The sequence below is a fragment of the Battus philenor genome, unplaced genomic scaffold (assembly GCF_028537555.1).
Source record: "Battus philenor isolate CCGP_79_NKW_IND1 unplaced genomic scaffold, ilBatPhil1.0.hap1 SCAF_27, whole genome shotgun sequence".
Taxonomy (NCBI): Eukaryota; Metazoa; Arthropoda; class Insecta; order Lepidoptera; family Papilionidae; genus Battus; species Battus philenor.
This window is the reverse complement of record NW_027181690.1, coordinates 1,495,841-1,507,958: the sequence shown is the minus strand read 5'-3', so window position 1 is coordinate 1,507,958 and position 12,118 is coordinate 1,495,841. Positions and strand designations below refer to the sequence as shown.

At 33.0% G+C, this 12,118-nt stretch overlaps 1 protein-coding gene across 1 annotated transcript; it reads left to right on the top strand.

Moving 5' to 3' along the window:
- The first annotated feature begins 245 nt into the window (after positions 1 to 245).
- LOC137925516 (carbonyl reductase [NADPH] 1-like) lies at positions 246 to 1,129 on the top strand. Its single transcript, XM_068768972.1, has one exon. It carries the CDS (start codon positions 271 to 273, stop codon positions 1,126 to 1,128), a length of 858 nt encoding a protein of 285 aa, XP_068625073.1. The 5' UTR covers positions 246 to 270; the 3' UTR covers position 1,129.
- The last annotated feature ends 10,989 nt before the right edge of the window (positions 1,130 to 12,118 follow it).

Genomic DNA, 12,118 nt, shown 5'->3' with positions numbered 1-12,118 from the left:
ACCAAAAAAAACCAAAATATTTAAATAAAGTATTTTTTTGCTATCATATTTTAGCATAAAGATATTATAATATTTATTCGTTTTCTAAGTCATATGTGTGTTAAGCCTTATAAAATTTCCTACAAATCATTAAACAAATAAGTTATAAAAAATATTTACAATTTTTTTTTTTACGTTCGTGTAACCTCGCCTTAACTTAGACCAAATGTCATTTTAAAATATGTGAACATTCCAGTACTGAGTGAAGAAGTTAAGAGACAAGACGTCAAAATGTCAGAAAAGGTTGCAGTTGTTACGGGCGCAAATAAAGGTATAGGATTTTCTGTTGTTAAAGGACTGTGTTTAAAATTCAATGGCGTCGTTTATTTAACAGCAAGAGATGAAAAAAGAGGCTTAGATGCCATAAGTAAGTTAAAATCCATGGGCTTGTCACCGGAATTCCATCTACTTGATGTAACTAACGTCGAAAGTATTAAGAATTTTGCTGATTTTATCAAAACTAAACACGGTGGCTTAGATGTTTTAGTGAATAACGCAGGTATATTAGAATGGGGTGATGTATACCCATCTTACGAAGCCGCAAAACGTAATATTGAAGTCAATTATCGAAGTTTGTTGTCAATCGAAAAGTATTTATATCCGTTGCTAAGAGATAGCGCCAGGGTCGTCAATGTGTCATCTGCGTGTGGCCATCTCTCGAATATAAGAAACAAAAAATGGATTGAAGTTTTGCAGAAGAAGGATTTGAAAACTGAAGAAATAAATAGATTCGTTGATGAATATCTTCAAAGTGTAAAGAATGGAACATTCAATAAAGACGATTTTGCCGACGATGGTAAACACGCTGAGCATAGAGTTTCTAAAACGGCAATGACAGCTTTGACTATGGTTCAGCAACGAAAATACCAAGATAAAAATATTGCCATAAATGCCTTGCATCCTGGTCATGTGAAAACAGACATGGCAAATGGTGGAGGTCTATTAGAGCCAGATGAGGCAGCAGATACCATTTTGTATTTAATTTTGAATGCTTCCCAAAATTTAAAAGGCACTTATATGTGGTTTGACAAAAGTCTCGTTGACTGGTATGATTATGAAGGCGATTATTATTGTAGAAATATTGAATAAAAAATTTTAAACCATAAATTATACTATTTCATTTAAAAATCGTAGGAAATCACTTAATTTTTAAATATTTATGGTGATATTTAGACTGTATTTTAACACTTCAATGTTATTATGTGATGTGTCGAATAGAATTCTTCCAACAGTACACCAATACCTCACTTTGCCTCGTATCATTTTGCGTTTTTTTCGAAGTTGCGTCGCTGCTTAATTGGTACTAATTTTCACTGTGCGTCGTTAGATTTTCGAGGTTGCGTTGTTTTGGGTTAAAATTTCCTAAAAGATGGCAACACTTGTTTCTAATTGCGCCGTGCCATCAAAACTCGAGGATTCCCTTTCTGACTAAAGACAACGCAATTTGAATAGTTTCATTTTCACTTTGTTTTGCTAATTTTAGAGTTCAGTTTTAATTACGTAGTATGTTGTGCTTTTTTTTAAAAGATAAAGTTATATAAATTTTTGTTTTTTCTGGTTTAAAAAGGTAAATATTATTACAATTTATTTATTGGCAGAGTTATATTATTTTTGTTTTTAAATGTTTACTTTGTCCAATTTTCTTTTTTAAAAGTAGTATTTTCGTGACCCTGGAACCTATCTTCGATCTTTACATGATTTGCTATAGAAAATCTTAATTCACTTTGCGGCGTTTCAATTTGCGTCGTGTGTTTTTGGAACGTAACACGGGAGGTATTGGTGTAGCCTGTATTGAACAATTCGATGCTATTTCCCATTTCCCCATCACGATTAGAAAAAACATTACAACTTTATAACATTTTACAAATATTATAATTTTATTATTAAATATACAATATACATATATTGAAAATATTACAAAAATCATTTACACTTTTTGGAAAAGTGCTATCAAAATAATATTTTATATTAAATACTTTTGGAAGGAACAATGGAAATAAGTGCAAACTTATTTCCATGTACATCGTTTGCCAAAATTGTAGCAAATTAAATTAAATCCTATATTTTTTTCCTTTACTAGTAATTATAAATATCAATTGATTTTTCTCGTGTTAGATATTATTACAACACGGATAAACAATTAAAACGTCAGGATTTTAAACGGAACCCAATTGACAAGCAACGGATCGAATTTGACAATTAAAATTTGACAGTACGCATCTATGTGTTCCGTTTGAAGGTGTGCTCAATCTTTAGTTTATAATTCACACCTCCTGATACGTAAAAATTACAGTAAAACAATAAATTAAAGTGTCATTATTTTATTATTTATTCTTCACAATTTTACGAGTTTTTTACACACCACATTTTCATTCTGTTAGGTAAGTTTACCTTTTTTAAATAATTCATAAATTCAATTAATACGAATAAATATTACGAAAGGAATACAACGTTATCAAGAGTTTTAGAGCTTCTGTTGCCAGGTTTTACGTCTGTTTTATGACTTTAATGAAATACTTTGTTATTATGAATTTTTATTCGGACAATCGAAGTAGGGAGCCAAAAAAGGCGGTGAAATGCCTTGACCTAGCAAAGATCACTGCCATTCAAAGTGCGGCACTGCGAAGACCTAGATTTTAGATTCCTTAAAGTGAAATTTCGCGCTTTTCTAGACGTTCCGGGTCGAGAAGTGTTACATTTGCAAATTTCGTGTGCCAATAATAGTTGTGTAAAAATACCGGAATGTGACATAAATTGTTCGTCGGGAAACGACCTTCGAGGTCTTTTTGTGGCTATAAATAATATAATACTAACAACTTTATTTACTTTTAAATTAAAAACATGGGCACAAAATAAATTTAATTTTTATTTAGAACAATACAGTTACATTCCATTACAAGAAAAAATTATTAATGTATATATTGTATGAAATTAAACTGTTTTAATCTTAACATAGTTCCTTCAGAAATGTAAGACATTCAATTGTAGTCTGTACAGAAGTATATTGTAGTGAATGTGAACAAAACAATGGTTCTAGTGCGATCCATACGTGCGATGGCGTCGTTTGCGGCGCAGGCTGCGCTCAGGTCACGTTGGAGCTCCTTAATTGAATCAACGAGTGTTGATGTACCAGGGGAAGTTACGGATGGGGTCCGCTCCGTCGTTGGATGGCTCAAACAGGCACTGTTCATTGTTGTATTGGGTAGAATTATTGCACAATTTTGTTCATTTATGTTAGGTGTTATTTTATGCACCAATTATATGTTTCAGCATTTTTTCGGCATGCTCAAAATATATATGGATTGCATTTATTTGTTGCATGATTGGTGTATTATATGGGTGCATTATTTTGACTAGAAAGTAAATGTTTAGAAATTTCACATAATTCATTGAATTTTCTATTCCATAGTTATGCTTCTCTATCTCCTGTTTATTCAAGAAAAGAGATATCTCTATGAACCATAAATTTTACTTTATTTAGCATCTTGTTATAATCCTATATAGAGTGTATAAAGTGTTCATAGATATGAATTATTTACATTACAACTTACAGTGTTTACAAAGTTGAGTTTCAAAGTAATGGCAAATGATAATCATATTCGGAATTTATGTTAAAGGGTACTAAAAATTTCTGTAGAATTAAATATTTAACTAAAAAACACACATTAGATCAATTAAAAGAAGTGCTTCCTAAACTTAGCTGTACTCTGTTCATTAATTGATTAATAATCAAAGCCAGACAAAAGCCTTGTCACATCCTTGGAAATTTATATCATATTAGGCAGATAAGAAACTATCTCTTCGTGTTCTTTTCTGCCCATTCCCATAGCATTTCCACAATGACAGTCTTGTGATGCTCTCATCTGATGACTTCCTGTGAACTTTACAATGTCTTAGGTCTACCTAGTGGCAGCCCTATCCACATTGTATCTACCAGTTTTTTTACACCACTCGGAAACTCTCTTAAATATATAAGTATTTTTTTTAAATAAATAAAATGTGATAAACATTTTATTTAATTTAGATTAGTGGTTACCTAAGTACCTAACTTTTTTCTCATAGAATACTCAAAATTGAGAACCCCATCCTCTATTTTTTACCACAAATGTAGACCCCAGTCTCCAATAATCCCCTGGGAATTAAGGAATTGGATCCTCTTGCAACAGTTACTAAAAAATAATCAAACATAAAAAATTCTGCCATCAATATAAGTAGATACAACTATACAGTATTTCATAATAAATATAATAATGATATAAAGAGAATTTCAAATAAATATACAGGGTGATTGGTTATAGATGCTTTTATGGGTGCATGTTTAGCTCAATTGTGTGCAAAAACTTTTATTTCCATTTACTATAATAGTGATTATTCTCTTATATATATCAGACTGATCACTTTATACTGGTTGATAAGAAAAATTTTGCTGACAAATGCACATACACTATATGCATAGTGCTATACTATAGTTTGTATTTGTTTAAAAGGAGATATGACATGAATTTTTGTGGCGTTTCCCTTCACAGAGGTCTAGAAAGATCCCACTGCAGTGTTTATACAGAGGCTTTAGTTGCTGAAATTACAAGCCTCTGGAACTTACAATCTAGTATATATGATATGCATAATTGTTTCATTTCTAACGAGTACAATTTGTTCATTGGTATTTATAACATCATCTCAACAAAAATCTCTGAAAGGAATTTTACATTTAAGATGATATTGATCAATAAAGCATATTATAGTAATTAAAAATGTACACTGTGCTTGTGACACTAAAAAAAAACAATTTTGTCAATTAAGCCAATTTTCCTTAAACAATTTTCTAGAGTAAAGTACCTTAAGTAATTCCTTATTATATCAGCTACCTACCAGTATAAGTGCCGTCAAAATAGGTCCAGTCATTTCAGAGATTAGCCAGAATAAACAGACATACAGACAAACAAATTTAATAAAATACAATTTTGTTATATGTACATATATATACTCATATGTACACAGTAAAAGTTAGTTATTTTAATATTACATACAGACACTCTTATCTCATTTATTTGTATAGATTATATAGTCGATAAATATGCCTAAGATTAGTATCATGCTGATATATGTTGAGGCAAAAAAAATATTTAAGAAAGGTTCTTCTTGACAGGAACATTTTACACCAGGCAGTTGCATTATATTTAGAAAATTAAAACCAATACTATGTCACTATTGTATTATACAAGTATCAATGTCTTAATTCAAAAGTGCATAGAAAAGCGCATTCGAAGGTTAAATATAACATATATTTACATCATGTTTGAGGTGGCAGTGTGATGAAGGTGTTTATGAATCTGTTTATAATGTCTAAGCATCAAAACCTCTTTGGAATAACATTATTATCATTTTAGTTAATTACAATAGTTGCCTAGTCCTGTGTCTTGTGAAAAATGTCTATATATATATAATTATTATTTAAAAATTAGTGTCAGCCTTGCAGACCAAACTAATATAATATTAGTAATTACAACATCATCATTCCAGTCGTATTAGATCCACTGCATAGGTCTCCCAAATAGATTTCCAATAAGACCGGTAGGTAGTGACCCGTATCCAGCATCTTACAGCTTAATCAGGTTGTCTGTCCACCTTAAAGGCCTCATAGTTCTTCACTATTTTTTCACAATATTCTCTCTCTCCCGCTTTCTCTCCCTCTCTCTCTTTCTCTCTCTCTCTTTTTTTCATTCTTTCTCTCTCTCTCTCACACACACACACACAACTAAGAATCGTGACTGTTTTTGATAGGTTTATGGCGCACCATACTACGCCATCTGTGCCGGTCTTCGTCAGTGTTTATTGATTTGGCTAGTGTGGTTCGAAGCGTGGTTCAGACCAGATCGAACCAACTGGGCGCTAGAGCTTACTAAGTCACCTAGCTTTTGCCGAATCAACTTTGTTTATAGGGTAACAGCATTATGCACTGGAGGCCGTACTTGAGGTGACACTATACAAAAGTGTCTTCCATGATAAGCAAGCAGATAGACGAAGGTCTTGCACTTGCATCTAGTATCTTCTTGTGGCTGACTATGCCGTCGGTCCACTCAGGGTGAGGCCTTTTCTCGGCGTCCTCGGTTGAACGAGCTATGTGCCTATTGCCATTTCAGACGAATAATTCTTCTAGCTGCTTCAGCGATATTAGTTCTTCTGCGTATCTCATATCTGTTTCGATCTCACACCGAAGTTCATAGCACCGCCCTCTGCATTACTCTCTGGGTGACTTTTAGCCACCATTTTAACTTCACTTAAATTCAAGTGATACACAATCTATGACATGGCCCGTGGGCCACTTGCGGCCCTTTAAATATGCTTATGATCCGCTAAGTGATTCTAAAATTGAATTTATTTAATAAACTTTCTGTTATCGATATATTTGTATAAAATTAATTTTAATAAAATGGTAGTATATACTAAACCGCAACATTTAATCAAAAATAACCGATGAGAAGGCGGCATATGTGTAGTTACCCCTTCAACTCCAATTTAAATTAATCATCTCGTTTTTTTTAAAACAGGGTAAAACTTCTTATTATATATTTTAAAATAATTTAAATTTTCCTGTTCTTTTACTTTTTTTCGTGAAATTTACTTTTTAACTTTATTTTTGTAATGCTAATGTTTATTTTAAATATAGTTTTGTAAGTTATTAATATATGTTACTTTATGTGTGGCAAGCCAAAAAAATTTAAATTGTCCCGTTGATTAAAAAGGTTCCTGACCCCTGTTATATGATATATCTATTCTTTCGGTGCATCAGGTGGCCTTTTTTTTCATAACTATTTTGGTATCATACATACATTAGGGCAGAGTTCCCCAAACTTTTTTGTGTCGTAGACCCCTTGCCATGTTTTTCCGTGTTGGGTAGACCCCCCACTTACCTGATATTGATTTCCTGTAAATTTCTAACTGTAGTGAAGTTTAGTGTTAAAAACTTAAAGCAAAAACACATGTTAATATATACATTTATTAATTGAATTTAAATTAAAACTACTCAAAATAAAATTTTATATGTGTTATGTAAAATATACGTAACATTAAATAAACATGAAATAAACTATAAATAAAATAACATAAGCGATAAGTCAATATTTTTAGTGAGAAGGATGAAACTGATGCTTTAATAATAAATTATCAACATTTGGCGTCAATTTTGTAAGGGTTAATCTTAAATCACCTCGGCTAATGATGTCCAGTCTGTGGACCCCCCATTTTCATTTCATGGACCCCCAAATTTTTTTTCGCTGACGTTGACGCCTTGCAGGTTGTCATAGACCCCTAGGGGTCGATATAGACCACTTTAGGAATCACTGCATTAGGGTATAAACCCTGCTTTATTTGTATAAATACAATAACTACAAATAATCCAATAAGTTAATGATGTCTTAAAAGCACCAATATTAAGATAAATTTCGTGAAACAGCTACCATTTCCTACTTTACAATGTTTATATATATTAACCTTCATATATAAGATAAGATATCAGTATGTGACAATCAATCATTTCAACATCACGCCTAAATTTGAATTGTGCATATAAAAAATCTGTTTTTATTAAACTTGTAATTTATCCACATTATTAAAGTAATAGCATGAAAATCAAAACACTAATGTGAAGTACCTGGCGATAATTATTGTACATCGACCTTTGGAAAGAGACAGTCGGCTAATTTCGGCTTCGTAGAGCATTATCCCTCTCCCACACTACTTATGTTACGTTTAGTCAGTCGTGCAATAGAGATAACGCTCTACGTAGCCGTAATTAGCCGATTGTCTCTTTCCAAAGTTCGATGTGCAATATTTATCGCCGGGTACTGTAAATAAAACTAATATGAATATAACAAAAACTTATTTAAATAAGTAAAATAAGTATTATAAATAAGTATATTATATATTATAAATAAGATTGTAATGCCCTGTACTATAAATACCATAGAGAAGAGTGGTAGGCTCCTATAGCGGAGGTCATGTATCCACATTTTAATTAAATGTTGCCACTGCGAAGAATAATCATCTCTTAAAGACATGGACTATATCACACATTCCACTACGTGGACCCAAAACAGATGATGGTCATATACATTCCAAACTTTATTCTTAACTGGTGTACGTGTAAATAATAAAGTACCACAAGATATTTTAGACCTTCCGTTTATTATATCTTACAATCACAGATAAATCTTGTAGCATTCAAGAGTTTTTAGTTGATCTGATCTGATGAATGTGGAACTTGGTTGTCATATGGTTAAAAAAATGATATAAACTTTATTTAAAAATGTGAACGACGTATAAATAAATTGCAATTCGTCTCGTATATTTTAGTTATTCTCATAGCGTTCTCTCTTACGGTATTTTATTTTATATATTTATTTTACAGAAAAGAGTTATTCAGGATATCTATAAATTAAAAGCTAAAAGTTCCCTAAGAGATGTTTTTAAAGAAATTGTTGGAACAATTGCTTTGCAGTACACTTTTTATACTACTACTACTACTCCGCTAGCTCAGTGACCCAAAATTGGGTCTTGGCCTCCGAAGCGAGAGACTTCCACTTTCCTCTATCTTGCGCCATCGTCTGCCATTGGCTGACATTCAATTCGCGCAAGTCTGCCTCAACGCGATCGATCCAGCGATACCTGGGTCTACCCACTGGTCTTCGACCCCTCGGTTTTTCCACGTACGCTACCTTCACGCTCCGATCCGATCCCATTCGCTCCAAGTGACCAAGCCAGCGGATTCGTTGAGCTTTGTATTCGCCAATGATATTTGGCTGTGCTACTATAGTCTCAATTTCGGCATTCTTTATAACATATATATTATATTGACATACACATGATAAATACAAGAAATAAAAATACACTCATAAAGTCTAAAGGTCTGAATGTACTTACACATATATAATAAAGTTCCGCAACATATCTTTGATTTAAATCTAAAATAAAACGTATATTATTCAATATTTTTTAGTTTATCGAAATATGTGGAATTCCGTTTGTCAAATTTCATTTAAAAGAGCATCTGTTGAGTTTCTGACAGGCTCTTCTGAACAGATCGTTCCGAGCCGGTGGCAACTTACTGTTTATAATGTTTAAATAATTCATGATTCAAAATAGCATGTCAATGCCTACTAGAACAGGGATGAGAAGCCCGCGGGCCGCATGCGGCCCTCGTGGCGAGTATATTTTAATTTATTTAAAAAAAAATGCTAGAATTAAGGCTTTAAAGATAATAAAAGTGTCTAATTAGTTGTAAATCGGTTGATTACGAACATAAATTACGTTTAGAACATGGTTTGAACCTTGAATATATACTTTTTTTTTCATTGCCCACTGTTTTTTAAATTGCGGCCCACCGACCAAATAAGGTTGCTCACCCCTGTTCTATAATATATATTCATTTAAAAAAATAAACTGTTTATTTTGTATTGGCTTTATTGTGTTGCTGTCAGTAACTCAAGCGCCCACGCAAGATATTACAAGGCACATTCCACCATGTGAATTTGTACCATTAATATTATATCGCCTTTTTAATGTTTACATACTATTTCATCCATATCGGCCATATAGTGTTGCCACAGGTAATATAATCCTCGTCTCTCAGATATTACAAGGCACAATTCACCATGTGGGTCTAGAATTCATGACTGTCATATCTTTTCAAGTTAAACCATTAATTTTCTAGCGCCTAATTTTAATATTTACACACTATTTGAAGTCGGCTATGTCGGCCACTGCTCAGATGTACTACTGGGCATATTCCACCATGTGAACCTAAGACTGATGGCTGTCATATCTTTTCAGGTTGAACCATTAATATTCTATCGACTTTTTAATGTGTTTTTACTATTTGTTGTATATTGGCCTTGTAGTGTAGACACGGACAAGACAATCCTTGTCTCAAAGGTTTTACATGGCACATTCCACCATGTAGGTCTAGGACTGATGACTAATATCTTTTCAGGTTGAAAAATTAATTTTCAATTACCTAATTTTAGTGTTTACATGCTATTAATTTTATATCAGCCATATGTTGTTGCCACTGGTGAGACAATACTCTTCCCAGAGATATTACAAGGCACATTCCACCATGTGAGCCCAGGATTAGAGTTAAACCATTAATATTGCCGCCTAATTTCAATGTTTACATACTATTACTTTTATACCAGCTATGTAGTGTTACCAGTGAAAAAAATTATAGTCTTAGAGATTTTACAGGTGAATTGTGTAACCACATGAAGGTTTAATATATCCGATTAACAGAGTATGCTGAAGATGACCATGGGCGGTGTATCCGTGTAATTATATATCCTAACCGATGTATCCGATGACCGTATAAGAATTGTTTTGATTTTTAATACTAATACGCATTGTTTATATTTATCAAGCTGTCGACCTTCACAGAGGACGTGCGGTACAGTCATGAACACATGCGGTTTAATTTTGGTGATTTCAAGGTCATATCTGCGCGTTGGTCAATTGGTTACATAACTGTCATACAATTAGTGTACAGTCGCGAGCAAAAATGTTTATAAAAAATAGTTGCTAAAAATATTTTTTGTAACATTTAAAAAATCTTTTTTACCGCATAAATTATAACTTGAAGGTATTGCCTCGATTAGAGTTTAATTTTTTTTTGGTTACTATGTAGTCTTTTATCAGTTTTCGCGACAACTTTTGTTGTACTAGACCAGGGCTGAGCAACACGCGGCTCGCTTGCCTCTTGCAGCCTTTTTAACACATTGTTGACCAAGGTCACCAGTTAACTCGTGTTTTAAGGCCGAACGCTGCCGTCCCAAGCCGCATACACAACATCAACACTACACAGCTCTACTCGGGTAGAGCGGTTTACTACGTGTGAACATCTTCGTACAACTGGAATGCGTTTGTCCAGCTTCCGTTTTACTTTTAACTTCACGGACCCTTCCGCTCCGTGAACTTAGTTCCGATGAAGCTGTAAAAGCCTCCAGGCTAACAGCATCAACTTCAACCGAAACACAGTGACCAGCCGCGAGTAAATTCGTGACGGATTTTCTTTTCATCACTGTTGTTCCTCTGTTTGCGACCATGCAGTGTAATTGAAGAAGAGAATGAAAAAGAAATAGCTTGTATTATACTAACCAATCAGTATAATACAAGCTATTTCTCTCGCTTATAAAAGCCTCCAATTTTTTTTGTAAAAATTATTTAACAATGAAAAAAACGGTGACGGAACGTGATGTAGAATCTGATAATGAATTATACGCAGATGCTTCATCTGTTTGTCCGGGTGATGAAGCAAAGTGTGGTAACTGTGATAAATACTGCATCAGAAGAGAGCGATTCTGATATTAGGCGACCGAAATATCAAAAAATAAATATAGCATCAGATAGTGACGACGATTTAAAAGAAGATGGAACGAACATATTACACCAAGCTTACAGAATTATTTATATATTCCTGGAGAAATTATTGAACTTGTTGACGCTCCAACTGTCATTATGGTAGCGGCTTTATTTTTTGATAGTTGTGTTTTTTATTTAGTCGTTCCGAAAACCAATTTATACCATTATCAAATGAGCTACATAGAATTTATGCAAAAACGATACCTGGCCGGTGACACGAGATAAGTTTTTAGTAAAATTGCCGGTAAATGTGTTGACATATTTAACCCTTAAATGCATATTGTTGTTTTTAAACAACATACTAGAAACCACAGATAAAATTGACCTTCTTTTAATTTTTTGTTAAATTTGACAACTAGTTCTTATTCGTGAACTAATTTTGTACATTTTTTAATGTTAGCACTATCCAATGTTTATAAGCATTGAAAATAAGTGAATGTCAAATGTCACTTAGAAGAAAACTTTTCTAGTGGCGCGAAACTAAGTTTTGTAGCCGTGTTTGGACTTTGATAAAATATCATGTAAGTATATAATATATTTTTATTCGCTTGACTATATCTTCAATTACATGTTCACGTTGTAAAACATTGAAAATCACTTGATGCTACAGTCGAATAGGGCGAAATCTGGTATGTTGTAGGAAAACTACAATGCGCATTGCCTGCTAAAT